This window comes from Cyclopterus lumpus, chromosome 19 (assembly GCF_009769545.1).
Source record: "Cyclopterus lumpus isolate fCycLum1 chromosome 19, fCycLum1.pri, whole genome shotgun sequence".
NCBI classification, from domain to species: Eukaryota; Metazoa; Chordata; class Actinopteri; order Perciformes; family Cyclopteridae; genus Cyclopterus; species Cyclopterus lumpus.
The window spans coordinates 2,468,383-2,487,077 of NC_046984.1; the positions used below are offsets into that span (position 1 = coordinate 2,468,383).

The 18,695-nt window shown below is 45.1% G+C and overlaps 1 protein-coding gene across 1 annotated transcript in view; it reads left to right on the forward strand.

Annotated features, from left to right (window-relative positions):
- The window catches only part of ryr2a (ryanodine receptor 2a (cardiac)), a 132,158-nt gene that overhangs the window by 25,351 nt on the left and 88,112 nt on the right, over positions 1-18,695 (forward strand). Inside the window, exons 2-5 of the mRNA XM_034559471.1 lie at positions 9,614-9,733; positions 9,875-9,979; positions 12,523-12,597; positions 14,821-14,899. Of these exons, the coding sequence (XP_034415362.1) occupies positions 9,614-9,733; positions 9,875-9,979; positions 12,523-12,597; positions 14,821-14,899 (379 nt within the window). The remainder of the gene's footprint in view (positions 1-9,613; positions 9,734-9,874; positions 9,980-12,522; positions 12,598-14,820; positions 14,900-18,695) is intronic.

The following is an 18,695-nucleotide window of genomic DNA, read 5'->3' on the forward strand; positions in this document are numbered from 1 at the left end:
GAACTCGAGGGGCCGTCCCAATATCAGATTTTCAACGACACGAGTGGCCCAAGAAATATTGGTATTCTCATGACATATGTGTAGAACATTTGAACGCTAATTATAATGCAGTAAATAAAATTCATAGAGAGCATTGTTTAATCTGCGTTTGGTTTCTTTTTTGGGGGGGAGAAATGAATCAGATTTAATAATCAAACCAGTCAGGTGCACCCCGGGCAAGTGTGTGTGTGTGTGTGTGTGTGTGTGTGTGTGTGTGTGTGTGTGTGTGTGTGTGTGTGTGTGTGTGTGTGTGTGTGTGTGTGTGTGTGTGTGTGTGTGTGTGTGTGTGTGTGTGTGTGTGTGTGTGTGTGTGTGATCTTGTCAGAATAGACGCCTACTCTAGCGGGGGACTCCCACAGAAGAGGTTTACGGTTCTTTGGCTGGTGCGTTCTGTCTCTTGGACCTATATCTGCCACCACGATGCTTGTGAGCATGATAGGCGTTGAGGAAAGCGCTCCGGGAGGGCAGGTCGAGCCCCTGGCCACGACTTTTTTGATGAGATGCCGTCACAGGATGGTCTCCAGTTTGGTTCTGTTTGGTTATCCGGCACAAAGAGGAGAAGTAACTGTGAGGGCGGGTAATCTTGTGCAAAGGCGTATTTGAAGAGATATTATCGTCAAGGACGTAAATTTCAAACTGATATGGAAATCGGGTAATGTCACATCATCAGTCGTGATTCAATACAAACAAAAATCCATCCTTTTTCTACGACGCAGTAGCCTGTAGCCACATGTGTCTCCCTCTCTGCATTCCTCTTCCCTTCTGCTTTTCTCAGATTACACCAGTGATGTGCTCCCCTCCTCCATCCTCCCTCTCTCTCTCTCTTTTTCTTTCTCTCTCTGTCCCTGTGTGCCAAGCTTTTAAACCCTCCTCCCCTGACCTGCCCACTGTCTGTGTGTGTGTTCCAAATCCATGATGCTTTATAACACTGTATACTTGGAATACACACACACACACACACACACGCACACACAGACACACACACATAGCGCCACAGTACATAACACACAGCAGGCTGAGCTGGCACACTCAGGCAGCAGCAAAATGAAGGAGAAATCGTCCCGTTGCATTTTGGCTGTTTTAACAGACCTTTTCTTTTTTGGGGCTGTGACACCTAAATAATGTTGCATAGATGCATAGTTCCTCGACACATACATACATAACTAAAGATAGGAGCAACCGCATTTGATATAAATGTCTGTTGAAGGGCTTTTAGAGTGACTCAGTGCATATTAGACGTCACTCTATAGGTTTGATGCGAGGCCAGAATTAGCCTGCAGCATTAAAACTGCAGCTGCAGGTCTATATCCAAATAATCATAATGAATAAGACGAGAGGGAGACTTGGATTTACGTTCACACACGGGGACAAACACGTTTCCAACCCAATGCTCTAGTTCTGCTGCATTATGTAATGAGACTGCTTGCTAAAACCCTTCAAGAAGTTGTTTTTGGGACACGCTTTGCTTTCATGTGATGGGACTGCAGTAGGCTGCACACAGCCACTGTATCCCACCGTTGTTCACCTCGGGCTACTTCCTTATCTGTACTGGTTCAACATACAAGAAGCGGCATGTTAATTAGGAAGCTTTAGAGGCAGGTGTGTTTTTCGCCACGTCAGACAGAGCCAGGCTGGTTGTTTCCAGTCTTTGAGCTAAGCTATATTCTTTATGATGTTCTACTTCTGTTCTCCCTCTAAGCAAATCCCCTGTGAAGACCCACAGCCTTTTTAGTCTTTTAATGGGATTTGTTGACAGTAACAGCAATCTAGAATAACGCTAGCTTTGTCCTTTAAAGCAAACAAGCCTGCTGAACTTTATCTCACGTTTTTAAAGACTTTTCTAGATGGCAACCTCCGGTTCTGCCGAGTAAAGCCAAAGTGGAAGTGTCTTAAAACCTGCATTCTCTCTACTGACCCTCAGGGGGCGACTCCTCTGGTGGTATAGAAGTCTATGCTTCATGTGTTAAAGCTGCATTCTCTCTACTGACCCTCAGGGGGCGACTCCTCTGGTGGTATAGAAGTCTATGCTTCATGTGTTAAAGCTGCATTCTCTCTACTGACCCTCAGGGGGCGACTCCTCTGGTGGTATAGAAGTCTATGCTTCATGTGTTAAAGCTGCATTCTCTCTACTGACCATCAGGGGGCGACTCCTCTGGTTGTATAGAAGTCTATGCTTCATGTGTTAAAGCTGCATTCTCTCTACTGACCATCAGGGGGCGACTCCTCTGGTTGTATAGAAGTCTCTGCTTCATATGTTAAAGCTGCATTCTCTCTACTGACCATCAGGGGGCGACTCCTCTGGTTGTATAGAAGTCTATATAAATGACTCTACTTCTCTCTTGATGTATTCCCTCAGTAAACATTGTAAACATGAGTTTATAGTCTCAATTTCTAGTCTTCTTCTATACAGCGTGATGTTCTTTTATTAAATTATGGTCCATTTAGAGTCATAAAGCAGAGTATGCGTTAGGGCGGGCTTTATGGGATTGACAGGTTGCTCTACGTATACGGCGTCTCTACGCCACTCCAAATATGGTAACCTCTGTTCATTGGTTGCAAAAAAATCACAACATGCTGACGGCCATATTACAAGGTGGCGCCGGCGAAGTCGCCGAACTCAGCATTTAAAAACGGGTGACGTCACCACGACTACGTCCACTTCTTATATACAATCTGTGGACTTTCCCCTACAGTCTGATCTGTGTGTTTTGCTTTGTTTTGTGGGCTCAGTGGATGTGATTAAAGATGTTAACAGTGTTTTATACTTTACCAATATGTGTCTCTCTCACTATTAATCTCCACCCCCTCTCTTATGTCAGAGGAGGATTAATCATTGTTTTGGTGATCCAGCTTGTCCACCTTTGGACTACAAAAAGGCCTCTGTGGCATCTCTCTCTCTCCCTCCCTCCCTCCCTCCCTATCTCTCTCCCTCCCTCTCTCTCTCTCTCTCTCTCTCCCTCTCTCCCTCTCTCTCTCCCTCCCTCCCTCCCTCCCTCCCTATCTCTCTCCCTCCCTCTCTCTCTCTCTCTCTCTCTCCCTCTCTCCCTCTCTCTCTCCCTCCCTCCCTCCCTCCCTCCCTATCTCTCTCCCTCCCTCCCTCTCTCTCTCTCTCTCTCTCTCTCTCTCTCCCTCTCTCCCTCTCTCCCTCCCTCCCTCCCCGACCCTGTTGGTCGTATTTAATGTGTCCCCTGACTGCTACTGTTGAATAAGCTGTTGTGTAAGACGTGTATTCAAATCCGGGCTGCCTTATGATTGTCGCCCTGATGAGCACTGACCATGCACTCCGATGTGCATTTGTGCATGTGCGTGCACATTTTTCTGATTCAGTTTTTTGCTTGCGCACACAGTCGTGTGTGAGTTTATGAGTGTGTAGATTATAGAAGACATGCTAATTCATGTCAGTCTATTTCTGTGTGTGTGGGAGGAAGGCAGATGCAGCCGAAGAGTGTTTTCCTTGAGCAATGGAAGCCATTTTGTCGCTAATGTTAACACACACACATACACACACACTGCACCCTTATTAAAAATACATTTTTATAGTGTAACCCAAGATTGTCCATGTGTTTTAACCCCATACATGAACCCTACATCTTCTCCCTTTGTTTTTGGATGGCCATTCCATTCATCCAATTCCTGAATGTATGTTGGGGCTTTTCCACCTGCTCACCTTTTCACGCTTAGCTGTGATGAAGTCCATTCCTCCTTGGCAATGCTTAAGAAAAAGGCTGCCAATTACATAATATATTACGTGACATTAATCTGGATTATTTAGACCCTGCAGCATAAGTGTGGGAAGTGAGGATGCCGAGGACCCTGCAGCACCCTCTGCTGGTCGACAGTAGAAATACACTTTCATAACGCAACACGTACGTTGCTGTTGTGCATGCGCAAATCCATACTTAAACCAATATAAGTTAGTAATAATATAAGTTGCCTGATTAAATAGTACAATTTGACAACAATTAACACAAAATAAATTAGTTTTCGACTTTATCGCGATGAATAACGGGTGAGGATTAGGGAAATATGAATAATTGGTTTCTGAATCTTAATTATTACTATAAACGTTTTGTTTATCTCAGAAAGACTGTGTGAAATGTTGACATGTGAGACTGTAGTTTCCCACCTTCTACCAATAGGCGACGTGGCTTTCTATTCTCAAAGCCGAGTAGCTTTCCTTTTGTTTTTGGACTTTGGCGGTCCCTGTGGTCAAAAGCGTTTCCAAGCACCAGAGTCCCTTCAGAAAACCTCCCATTTTACTGCAGCGGGGCTTTTCAGTCTGCCCCGCATAGCCCTGGTTCAACTGGAGATGACAACGCTGCACCCGTAATTGCTACGATGTCAGAACACTGTGACATCACTGAAAATAGGTCCAACAGGGACAACGAGCACAAACAACCAGATGATTATACAAGCTGGGGAAAAAAAACAGGTTAGCCACATTTATTTGGAAGAGAAAATAAAATGAAGCACCAATCTGTTGTAAACATCCATCACCGTTTACAGTCCTACTTCTTGATTCAACTTTGACTTTCCTACTCATCAATTTCCAAAATGACAAATGGTGACTGTTGGTGACAAAGCCCGAGCTTTTCTTTGAGCAAGCACAATCACGGATGACAACGGTCTCTAAAATCCTACCAAGCCTAAAGCAAAGCGTAGTCACATCCGAAAACCAATTTAATTTTCAACAGTGACTTGTAATGGTTTTGGAAGGCAAGGACACAATGATGTCATCCTGCTGGTTCTCCCAACTCCCGGCTTTCCTGTACGATGATGTGTGCTCACTCAATTTTTACCTCCAAACTAAGTGCTTCTGTATACAATGTGTCAAAACTGTAGTTATAGTGACTGAGCTACACACACACATGCTACACATGTGGGTAGCACTTTACACTACAGCTCCTTAAAAACCTGTTAAAAGTCTTGTAGTAGTTTGATAACAAAGAGGTACTAATTTACTAACACCGTACCAGGTACCATCTTGGTATTAACTGTTTAAATCTGGGTGATATTGGACTGAAATGTATAACAGGATAATAAGGGCCCACAAAAGGCTAATAATGGGGAAACACATTTAAAGACAGCAATGTGGAAAAACTATTTTGCAGACAAGGCAACATTCTAAAAATTAAAATGGCCATATCAGTGCACTGTTTGGATAACAAACTATAATATGGTGGCATTATGGTGAAATCGCCTGTTAACAATGTGGTAATATAGGTTGATGCTTTCATAATATTATAGGCAATCAGCGCCTAATACCTTCAAAAATCATATGATTATTATGTTATTATGTTATAAAAGTAATTCAGCCTTTCTCACATTTCAAACATTCACTTTAGTCCCCTACAGTTTTAAGGTAATACTGCCCGTATCATATATGTGATTATTTACATAGGATTACTTAATTATTACCTCATTATTACCATGTTATTACTACGCTGTAGTGTAAAGTGCAAGCCAAATTTGCAATGACTACATGTGGCTCGGAACGACCGCCGTTGATCTTCTATTAGTCCCTCGGTGTCTCTCTCACTCCATAGAAGGCTGGAATGCAAACTGCCACTGACAGACACCAGACATCTTCATGTAGGGAAGTGTGTGTGTGTGTGTGTGTGTGTGTGTGTGTCAGCCAGTATAAATGTCACAAAGGCATTATTCCAGTTAATGATAGCTGTTGTTTCTGAACGTCTTTGTCATCAGTGTCTGAACGTTTCAGCCCTATGTCTGGCAAGTGTGAGAGCGCCGAGTGGCGTAGAGGCCAAGAGCGGTATTGCAGACAGAGATTTCAATTATATCTCGCAACATATTGAAAAGAATAACTGAACTAGTTCATTTTTTGGAGCTGTGAACTTAGTTCAACATTTTGAATTATGAACTATGAACTGAACTAGTTCATTTTAAAATGTATGAACTATGAACTGAACTTTCCCAACACTGTTTGTCATATAGCATATTGATTACTTGGTAAACTGAAGCCATGTTCATTTTAATACCAAGTTTATTTGTATACAGTAGACTAACTTTGTACAGCAGTGAGGAGGACGTTGATGAGGTCCAGGAAGAAAATATTTAGATTCAGGGAAAAACACAAAAAAAAAAAAAGTGGGTTGGGGGGTGGTGATTATAGGGAATACACCTTTTTTATTCAACGTTCATGTTTTTGTTGTTCGATGAAAGACACAAAATGTCAAAAAAGTCAAAAATGTCATTTTTGAAAGTTGTATTATAAATGTTTGTATGAATGTCTGCTTATGACAAGGTAAATACAGTTAAATTACCCCATAATGTCCAGTTTATTCCCGTTAATTCCTGTGGAAAGTTTCCAACTTTGAATATTCCCGGAATTTTGCAACCCTGCTTCCAATACATACTTTTCACAACATCGGTCAGCCAATCAGAAAGGACTTTGGAAGAAGACCCGCTAATCTAACCCCTCCACATTAATGTGCACGAGTTAATCTCTGTCTCTTACTTTATTTTTTTCTGCCAGCATCACTCTCTCTCCTAATATCAATGTCCTTCTTGTAGTCCGGTTTAGTGTGAGGGAGGCAGTGCTGGTGTGTGTGTGTGTGTGTGTGTGTGTGTGTGTGTGTGTGTGTGTGTGTGTGTGTGTGTGTGTGTGTGTGTGTGTGTGTGTGTGTGTGTGTGTGTGTGTGTGTGTGTGTGTGTGTGTGTGTGTGTGTGTGTGTGTGTGTGTGTGTGTGTGTGTGTGTGTGTGTGTGTGTGTGTTGGTATTCCCTCAGCCCACACGTCTAGATAATTAAGCAAACCCACAGTGACTGATGAATTCCAGAGCCATCTTATGACAACTAGAATATTCCCCAATGGTACTCTGTTACATTTAGTACATTTCCAGCTGTATCTATAAAACGCACTCTGCTTGTATGGTGTTGTGGACAGAGGCCCGCCCATCCCTTCTTTCCACCACGATCGTCTCAGGCTGCAGCCCGAGAGAAACACTGCAGCAGACAATACACCAGGACCGTCCCCTGGGACAGACCTGTACTCTGTGGCCATTTTCCCCGAGTCTGTTTGCACTCCTAGTGGTAGAGAGGCCTCATAAATGATGACACGATAAAGGAAACCCAAATTGATCATATTGTACGTTGTGTCTGTCTGTCTGTTCACGGCTAATCTCACATACTACTGGACCCATTAGCCAAATATATTTTGTGTTTTAGTTTGGGGTAAACACATTTTATTATTTTATATCGTCATTGACGACTCCTCACTACTCTTATCGTTGGTAGGTGCCGCAAGTGAATCAATAACGGATTCAGTTTGTCACTGGAAATTGATGCTTTCTGGATTTGCACGCCTAGGTAAGGTGATTGCATTTATGTATGTACAGATGTATATAGTTAGGAATTATTGAATGACTAATAGCTTAGCGAGGTGGCTTTCAGGTGGTTAGGAGGAGCTTAGCGGTCAGCAACCGGTGGGCAACAGAGTCCTGCGGTGTGTTTATGCTAACAGGGTTACTACAGCTAACGGAAGTAAACCATAGACTGTAAATAAGATGTGATGTTGGGTTGTGGACTGTTGTTATGATGCCTCGAGTTCAGTGATTTGGCCGTTGACATCTTGGATTATGGCCGTCGCTGTGGTGCTTTTTTTGCAGCCGATGAACAGAAGTTACCACATTTGGAATGCGGAGGAGTGACCTAGAGAGCCGCATACGGCTCTGGTAGCGGCAGTGACCTGTCAATCAGAGTAAGCCCACGCTAAAGTATACTCTCCTTTAGTACATTTACCACCACCATTTACTAAATGAACATCATGGTGTATTGAAGAAGACTTGAAACTAGAGATTGAGACTATAAACTTATGTTTACAATGTTTACTGAGGAAATAAATCAAGAAAGGAGAGTCATTTATATAGACTTCTATACAACCAGAGGAGTCGCCCCCTGATGGTCAGTAGAGAGAATGCAGGTTTAAAGACTCTTTTACATTACATGTCATTTAGCTGACGCTTTTATCCAAAGCGACATACAATCATGTTACATTCATACACTGTAGACACAGCTACAGGGAACAATTCAGGGTTAAGTGTCTTGCTCAAGGACACATCGACTAGGCCGGGGATTGAACCGCCAACCCCCCTGATTTAAAGACAGAGCTGCTAACCACTGACCCACAGTCGCCCTCTTTTACATTGGCTTCACTCTGCAGTACCGGAGGTTGCCGCCTGGTCTGGGTCTAACCCAGATGTATTCAGGCTCAGTATTGAGAGTAGGTTTTAGTGCCCACAGCCTTGTATGGCAGGACCGACATTAGGCAGACGAAACGGATGCACGCTGATTAGATTCCATCAGGATCAGCTGCTGGATGTGTGAGCAGACAGATATTTAATTGATTGTCACACTCCGATGTAGGACATGTTGTAGTGCTGTTACTGTCTGATTCTCTGATAGAGAGCTTATCAGAGCCACAAGACGCACTGTGCCTCCTGATTAATATGCATGAGTTGAATAGAATGGGTAACGATCTCCTCCTGAGAACAACTGGTAATTTGATTATAATGTGTCTGTTGTAGTCTGGTAGAGGTACAACACCACAGAACTAGAACTGCCATCATGTTCCGATGTGAGGTCCTGGGACAGGGATGTCGTATGTGTACAGATTGTAATCCCTCTGAGGAAAATTTGTGATTTTGGGCTAAACTGAATTGAATTGAATGTTTATAGAAAAATCAGTGCTGCAGAACAAATAGCAGGACACTGTCCAGAGCAACAAACTTGAGCATGACTACTGAGCTCAAAGGCTCAATAAACAATATTTTTGATATGAGCGGAATAGAACAAAACCTTTAATTTGGCAAAATACAATTATCAAATGTTAAACTGTGAAAACCAAAATCTTGCTTAAAATACACTCCAAGGAACCTTTAACTGGTTTTGAAACTCATTGTACTATACGAGACCTTGATCAAGAATATTGGCTATTTCTGTATTTAGTTATTCTTAATGCCTGGCATACGTTCGTATTGGACTAATCTGTACTGCACAATTTACACCATTTACAACAATCAGTGCCAATGCAGCAGGTTGTGTGTCTTTAATGTTTCAGATTGTAAGAGTGTGGTGGTGGATGGGCAGCTTTATATATGTTTTCCTAACCATAACATGCAAAAGTAACCATGCACAGACTTTTAAACTGAGAATAACATAGTTTGTAATTATGTGTGTGTGTGTGTGTGTGGTAGAAGTCAATTGACTGCTCAAACAGTTACACGTAAGCACACATAGGGAACACACTAATAGACAATTATGCTCTTTGCTCTAATCTCTTTGATTCACTGTTATGTTACTGCGCACAATACTGTTTTCAGTCTCTATTATTGGCTTTAATAATAGGTATACATGTGTATATGCATTTCAACTCCTTCACAGTGATGCAACGTAGTGCTACACGGTAAGGGGCTTGGTTTGGAAGTGTGTTTGTCAGTTCTCTTGGAACATCAGGTTGCTCTGCAGTTTTTTAGCCTCCACCAATGAGCAACAGAACCGACTGAGTTATATCTTGATTGGTAACTATACATTTGTATGTGTGTGTTTGCGTTTAGGATGACGAGGTGGTCCTCCAGTGCTCGGCCACAATCCACAAGGAACAACAGAAGCTCTGTCTGGCTGCTGAAGGCTTCGGAAACCGACTCTGCTTCCTTGAATCCATCTCCAACTCCAAGGTACTGAAGCCAAAGTATTTCTACTTTTATTGATCTCACACCACTGGTTATGGTCAGAGTGTTGATACAAAAAGAATGGACTCTTGTGTGTAAAAGTTAAGTCAACGGCAATAAATCATCTGACGTGTGTTATTGTTTCAGAATGTGCCTCCAGATCTGTCCATCTGCACCTTTGTGTTGGAGCAGTCGCTGTCGGTACGAGCCCTGCAGGAGATGCTGGCCAACACCGAGGATAAGGCTGAGGGGGTGAGTGTGAAGCAACACACACACAATCACACACACCAGGGAAGGGGGACGAATGAATGAGTAGGTTGTTTCTCAGAACAGGGCTTTCTTCAGGTGAAACACACACATTGGAGGAGGTGGTAGACGCACACACAGGGAGAGTGAATCTGCTCACTGATCTGTTCATTCATGGCCAAAGTCAGCCACACTCTTACGCTTCTGTCAGGTGGTTCCTTGTTTGCACTTATCTACAGTTCAAAGCGGAGAGAAAGAGGGTTGCGGATCAGTTTTACATCATGCAATTGATTTCATGTGCTTCCAAGTTTCCTCACACCGTTTCCTCACGCCGCTGCTCAGGTCAGCTTTGGTTAAAATGTGTTTCGGTTTGACTAACCCAGTTATCTATCTAGTTAGCTTTTTAGACATTTGATCCGAGTGAGTCCGGGGTCAGGTCCCAGTGGTAGCAGGCTAAAGCGAGGTCGTGCAGACCTCGCTCCTCCTGGGGGATCCAGCAGCGTTCCCTATAGCCATTGTTGTTAAAATACAATCAAGTACATTTTTGATCATACTCACACACGCTCACACACACACACACACACACACACACACACACACACACACACACACACACACATTTTAGGAAATTACTGAGATAAAAATAAACATCAAAAGGAGCCACAATCAATTTAGTGACTGACAAATAAAAACCTTGACAAATAAAAACCTTGACACCTTGTATTGAGAGGCATAAAGTTACATGTCATTTGTTGAGAATAATAATTTTTTAAAAAGACTCGCACTACTTATGATATGTTAATTAGAAGGCTTAAGATTAGCTAATCAGCTGCTGCAGCTACGCTTTCAGCACACAAAACATGAAAGTGGGAGCGACCTGGTCAGCTTGTTCACATTAAGCATTTTGCCAAACTATTCCTTTAAAAAAAATACCCACAGTGTCATCATTCTGCAATGTGACCAGAACATAAGGCAGTCCCTATTGGGAGCCAGAGGCTGATATAAACAGACGATTCCTCTGAAGGAAAGGTTCCAGAGGTTGAAACTGAGCTGCTCTCCCGGGGACGTTTGGTTTTGGATCGGCGGACAGGCAGAATTCTGCCTCGAGGCAAACAGATCCAACACTTCGCTCATCAACAAAGTCCAAATGCGTGGTTGAGACACAGCTGTTTACAACGCTGCACAAACACCATCAATTTAACATGAGGAAATAAACACCACTTATTTAAAATAGCTGGACTTGCCCTACTGGTACATTGAGGATGACTACCAGAACCTTTCCCACTATGATCCGATGTGAGGTCCTGGCACAGGGATGTCATATGTGTACAGATCGTAAAGCCCTCTGAGGATAACTCTATATTGGGCTATATAAAATAAACTGAATTGAATTATAGTCTGAATTATAAGACAAACTGTGACAACATAAACTCCAGTCCTGTTGTTTACTGGTTGCGTTCACACAACTTGAGCTCGTAGGAGGATCCTTGGGAGGCCGACCACAGGAACCGCATGTGTATTTGCACAAGAGAGGCGCTACAGGCCTCTTTTTGTGCATGTCTCTTGATGTGAGGTGTTGTACAAATGGACCATGGCACATACACAAACTGCTGGTTACACACATTCATAATTATGTGTGTGAAAGTGAAGCATCTCTGGTCTGTGAGACCTTGTTCTGCACTGTGTTCAGTAGGAGCCGGCCAGATTGACTGCAGTGCAGCAGGAGCCATGAGGTTCAGTCATATGTTGGCTGTGTAGGATCACTTTCTACTCAGAAGACAAATATCCGTCAGAGAGCAAGAGACTCCAGTTTCATGGCACAGTTTCCTGGTGGCACGGCCTCCAGTGTCACATGTAGTTTTGCAGCACCGTTATAGTCTTGGGAAGGAGGAGCAGGAACAAGGACAACCTTGAAAGCTGGAGCTTTAACTTGCATCAGATGTACAATACTCACATCTTTAATTCACACAAAAACAAGGGAAGTTCACACTTCTTTACAGGAAGCATGTAACAAAGATCAAAGGGATTTCTAATTGTTTTCAATTCCTTTTGCAGGCTTGTTCAAGTAGCCATATTAAAATGCAACTGCCTGGGAAGCAGAGACCTGTGATTGGTCGGATCTTTTACCTGTGAATGGGGAGCGTTTGATTTGATGCACCAGAGTAGACACTCTAAACACAAAGTGTCAATAGAAGTTTAATTAACTGTGGAGACCCAAACCCTATTCCTGATTGTTATTTCATGAGAGAGCCCTGATGATGGTAATCATACTATTAGCTAGGGATGTTACAGTTATATGACAGGGTTTGAACTTCTACACGGAGGGCCTTTTCAAAAGTACGATGGATGTCATCACAGGTCTTACTGGAGACTCTCACATTTCCTACAACTTATAGATAAAGCATCCTCATAGAATGAAATGATACAGCTGGTTTTCCCTGCTCTCTTCCTGTCTGCATCTGTTTATTGATATCTCTGTTTGACTGTTTGTCCTCCAGTGACTTTCTGTCTTTTGTAACTTTTGCTTCTTGTCAATGTCTCTCTGTCAGACGGCCCAGGGTGGCGGCCATCGCACCTTACTGTACGGACACGCTGTGCTGCTGCGGCACTCATACAGTGGAATGGTCAGTGAACACACAAACACTAATAAACATGCAGGTACCAAAACGACAACTATAACTAAAACAACAAGGACGTTTCTGCCATGTTTATTTATGACCTGCTTTTGTATGTAAAATGACTGTGAGGAACCTTTCACTGGTTATGAAACTCGATTGAATACAGATGCCTCCATATGACCTACACAAGTAAACAAGACCATCAGTGAGTAGATTGGCTTTTTCTTTATAGTTATTCTGAACGCTCGTCATCAGTGCCACCGTTTGCGATTCTGGTATAATCCGATGAAATCATGCAGGTTCACCAGAAACTTCTTTAGCTTAAAAACCTGCCTCCGACAGTCACCAGCCCACCATGGACCAACCCAGATCCAGCAGTCAGACGTCATCACTGACACAGCGCTGCTGGAGTCCCAGGCCGTAGGGCTGGAGGGAAAGAAGGCACTGGAGAACCAGAACCAGGACGGCACAGGGCAGATTGTTAGGCTCTGCTGCAGTAATATTCAAGGTTTTCTAAAGGGAGTCTGGTGCTCAGAAACACAGCCGCTTTTGTCCACAGGGGCCGCCAAACTCGACACCAACTTAAGGTTTCTCGTAGTAGCTTTAATACAGTTAGGTACAGTAAATACCTCAAATAACTCAAAACTGTCGTCGGCCCCATTCCTACAGCAATTATATCCCAAAGAGTGGTCCATAATGAAATATTTGCCCTCCTCATCTGTGACTAACTCAAGATGACATTTAAGCACTTGCCAAATGACAGGTGGTTCTGAAATTGACAACAACCTGGTAGAAGAAATTCATGAAAATGTAATTATCAAATTCTTTTGATTATATTAATAATAATATTAACGACTCTGTAGTAAGTCAGACACGTTCCCGGTGGGTGTTGGCCTCCGCCAGGGCTGCCCTTTATCACCGGTCCTGTTCGTGACCTTCATGGACAGGATATCTAGGCGCAGCCAGGGGGCGGAGAGGATCCGGTTCGGGAATCTCGGGATCGCCTCTCTGCTGTTCGCGGATGATGTGGTCCTGTTTGCCTCCTCGGACCGTGACCTCCAGCATTCACTGGGGCGTTTTGCAGCCGAGTGCGAAGCGGCAGGGATGAGAGTTAGCACCTCCAAATCTGAGGCCATGGTGCTCTGCCGGAAACCGGCGGATTGCTCCCTCCAGGTGGGGGCAAACTGCCTACCCCAAGCGAAGGAGTTCAAGTATCTCGGGGTCTTGTTCACGAATGAGGGTAAGGTGGAGCGGGAGATCGACAGGCGGATCGGTGCGGCTGCAGCAGTAAAACAGGCGCTGTACCGGTCCGTCTTGGTGAAGAGGGAGCTGAGCCGGAAGGCAAAGCTCTCCATTTACTGGTCGGTCTACGTTCCAACCCTCACCTATGGTCACGAACTCTGGGTCGTGACCGAAAGAACGAGATCTCGGATACAAGCGGCCGAAATGAGCTTCCTCCGTAGGGTGGCCGGGCTCAGCCTTAGAGATAGGGTAAGGAGCTCGGACATCAGGGGGGAGCTTGGAGTCGAGTCGCTGCTCCTTCGTGTCCAAAGGAGTCAGCTGAGGTGGTTCGGGCATCTAGTCAGGATGCCTCCTGGACGCCTCCCATTAGAGGTTTTCCGGGCACGTCCAACTGGTAGGAGGCCCCGGGGAAGACCGAGGACACGCTGGAGGGATTATATCTCCCGGCTGGCCTTGGAACGCCTCGGGATCCCCCAGAATGAGCTGGAAAGTGTTGCGGGTGAGAGGGAAGCCTGGGTCGGCCTGCTGAACCTGCTGCCACCGCGACCCGACCCCGGATAAGAGGTTGATAATGGATGGATGGATGGATTAACGACTAATTATTCCGATTCTCTATTTTGGTAAAAAAAAATTTAAGCCTACACAGTCTGGCAGGGACTGGTGTTTGTTGGGTGATTGTTAAATAGTCGACTTTACTTCTAATGTATTACATGTTGGCACACTAGCCAAGACCAAATACTTTATAGTAATTAAATGTCACAATAATTATTTACATTCTGAAAGTTAAACAGCCCATTCGATGAGCTAAAAGAAATAAAGAAATAAAAGAGATAAAAGAGTGCATTACTGGGGCTGTAATTATTACCGGCGAAGAGGATGACACACATGAGCTCTTTGGACAAGAGGTATCAATGCCAACAAATTGCCCTGAAGTCAGTAGATGATAATCAGGTGGATTGATGGACTTAATTGTGTTTCTCTGTTTAGTACCTGTGCTGTCTGTCCACCTCCCGCTCATCCACAGACAAACTGGCTTTTGATGTTGGACTGCAGGAAGATACCACAGGTAGGACCAGCTCAGTTCTTTCATCACATTATCACATAGTTTGAATTTAGTTGACTTGAAAAAAAACATTAGCCCACAGCAGTCATCATGGCATTAAAGCTGTGCACCACTGGCTGGCTACTGGTTCACAAGTGCACCCACCCGTTGGTAACACTGTTGGGGCTGTACTCACTGTTGGGGCTGTACTCACTGTTGGGGCTGTACTCACTGTTAGGGCTGTACTCACTGTTAGGGCTGTACTCACTGTTAGATATGTACTCACTGTTAGATCTGTACTCACTGTTAGGTCTGTACTCAGTGTTAGGTCTGTCAGCACTGTTAGGGCTGTACTCACTGTTAGGGCTGTACTCACTGTTAGGGCTGTCAGCACTGTTAGGTCTGTACTCACTGTTAGGTCTGTACTCACTGTTAGGGCTTTCAGCACTGTTAGGTCTGTACTCACTGTTAGATCTGTACTCACTGTTAGGGCTTTAAGCACTGTTAGGGCTGTACTCACTGTTAGGGCTGTCACCACTGTTAGGGCTGTACTCACTGTTAGGGCTGTACTCACTGTTATGGCTGTCAGCACTGTTGGGGTTGTACTCACTGTTAGGGCTGTCAGCACTGTTAGGGTTGTACTCACTGTTAGGGCTGTCAGCACTGTTAGGGTTGTACTCACTGTTAGGGCTGTCAGCACTGTTAGGGTTGTACTCACTGTTAGGGCTGTACTCACTGTTAGGTCTGTTCTCACTGTTAGGTCTGTACTCACTGTTAGATCTGTACTCACTGTTAGGGCTGTACTCACGGTTATGGCTGTCAGCACTGTTAGGGCTGTACTCACTGTTAGGGCTGTCAGCACTGTTAGGTCTGTACTCACTGTTGGGGCTGTACTCACTGTTAGGTCTGTACTCACTGTTAGGGCTGTACTCACTGTTAGGGCTGTCAGCACTGTTAGGGCTGTACTCACTGTTAGGGCTGTACTCACTGTTGGGGCTGTACTCACTGTTAGGTCTGTACTCACTGTTAGGGCTGTCAGCACTGTTAGGTCTGTACTCACTGTTAGGGCTGTACTCACTGTTGGGGCTGTACTCACTGTTGGGGCTGTACTCACTGTTAGGGCTGTCAGCACTGTTAGGTCTGTACTCACTGTTAGGGCTGTACTCACTGTTGGGGCTGTACTCACTGTTGGGGCTGTACTCACTGTTAGGTCTGTACTCACTGTTAGGGCTGTCAGCACTGTTAGGTCTGTACTTACTGTTAGGTCTGTACTCACTGTTAGGGCTGTACTCACTGTTAGGCCTGTCAGCACTGTTAGGTCTGTACTCACTGTTAGGGCTGTACTCACTGTTGGGGCTGTACTCACTGTTAGGGCTGTCAGCACTGTTAGGGCTGTACTCACTGTTAGGGCTGTACTCACTGCTAGGGCTGTCAGCACTGTTAGGGCTGTACTCACTGTTAGGTCTGTACTCACTGTTAGGTCTGTACTCACTGTTATGGCTGTCAGCACTGTTAGGGCTGTACTCACTGTTAGGGCTGTCAGCACTGTTAGGTCTGTACTCACTGTTGGGGCTGTACTCACTGTTAGGTCTGTACTCACTGTTAGGGCTGTACTCACTGTTAGGGCTGTCAGCACTGTTAGGGCTGTACTCACTGTTGGGGCTGTACTCACTGTTAGGTCTGTACTCACTGTTAGGGCTGTCAGCACTGTTAGGTCTGTACTCACTGTTAGGGCTGTACTCACTGTTGGGGCTGTACTCACTGTTGGGGCTGTACTCACTGTTAGGGCTGTCAGCACTGTTAGGTCTGTACTCACTGTTAGGGCTGTACTCACTGTTGGGGCTGTACTCACTGTTGGGGCTGTACTCACTGTTAGGTCTGTACTCACTGTTAGGGCTGTCAGCACTGTTAGGTCTGTACTTACTGTTAGGTCTGTACTCACTGTTAGGGCTGTACTCACTGTTAGGCCTGTCAGCACTGTTAGGTCTGTACTCACTGTTAGGGCTGTACTCACTGTTGGGGCTGTACTCACTGTTAGGGCTGTCAGCACTGTTAGGGCTGTACTCACTGTTAGGGCTGTACTCACTGCTAGGGCTGTCAGCACTGTTAGGGCTGTACTCACTGTTAGGTCTGTACTCACTGTTAGGTCTGTACTCACTGTTAGATCTGTACTCACTGTTAGGGCTGTCAGCACTGTTAGGGCTGTCAGCACTGTTAGGGCTGTACTCACTGTTAGGTCTGTACTCACTGTTAGGTCTGTACTCACTGTTAGGTCTGTACTCACTGTTAGATCTGTACTCACTGTTAGGGCTGTCAGCACTGTTAGGGCTGTACTCACTGTTAGGGCTGTCACCACTGTTAGGGCTGTACTCACTGTTAGGGCTGTACTCACTGTTGGGGCTGTACTCACTGTTGGGGCTGTACTCACTGTTAGGTCTGTACTCACTGTTAGGGCTGTCAGCACTGTTAGGGCTGTACTCACTGTTAGGGCTGTACTCACTGTTAGGGCTGTCACCACTGTTAGGGCTGTACTCACTGTTATGGCTGTACTCACTGTTAGGGCTGTCAGCACTGTTAGGGCTGTACTCACTGTTAGGGCTGTCACCACTGTTAGGGCTGTACTCACTGTTAGGGCTGTACTCACTGTTAGGGCTGTACTCACTGTTGGGGCTGTACTCACTGTTAGGTCTGTACTCACTGTTAGGGCTGTCAGCACTGTTAGGTCTGTACTCACTGTTAGGGCTGTACTCACTGTTGGGGCTGTACTCACTGTTGGGGCTGTACTCACTGTTAGGGCTGTCAGCACTGTTAGGTCTGTACTCACTGTTAGGGCTGTACTCACTGTTAGGCCTGTCAGCACTGTTAGGTCTGTACTCACTGTTAGGGCTGTACTCACTGTTAGGGCTGTCAGCACTGTTAGGGCTGTACTCACTGTTAGGGCTGTACTCACTGCTAGGGCTGTCAGCACTGTTAGGGCTGTACTCACTGTTAGGTCTGTACTCACTGTTAGGTCTGTACTCACTGTTAGGTCTGTACTCACTGTTAGATCTGTACTCACTGTTAGGGCTGTCAGCACTGTTAGGGCTGTACTCACTGTTAGGTCTGTACTCACTGTTAGGTCTGTACTCACTGTTAGGTCTGTACTCACTGTTAGATCTGTACTCACTGTTAGGGCTGTCAGCACTGTTAGGGCTGTACTCACTGTTAGGGCTGTCACCACTGTTAGGGCTGTACTCACTGTTAGGGCTGTACTCACTGTTGGGGCTGTACTCACTGTTGGGGCTGTACTCACTGTTAGGTCTGTACTCACTGTTAGGGCTGTCACCACTGTTAGGGCTGTACTCACTGTTATGGCTGTACTCACTGTTAGGGCTGTCAGCACTGTTAGGGCTGTACTCACTGTTAGGGCTGTCACCACTGTTAGGGCTGTACTCACTGTTAGGGCTGTACTCACTGTTATGGCTGTACTCACTGTTAGGGCTGTCAGCACTGTTAGGTCTGTACTTACTGTTAGGTCTGTACTCACTGTTAGATATGTACTCACTGTTAGGGCTGTCAGCACTGTTAGGGCTGTACTCACTGTTAGGGCTGTACTCACTGTTATGGCTGTCAGCACTGTTAGGGCTGTACTCACTGTTAGGGCTGTCAGCACTGTTAGGTCTGTCAGCACTGTTAGGTCTGTACTCACTGTTAGGGCTGTACTCACTGTTGGGGCTGTACTCACTGTTGGGGCTGTACTCACTGTTAGGTCTGTACTCACTGTTAGGGCTGTCCGCACTGTTAGGGCTGTACTCACTGTTAGGGCTGTACTCACTGTTGG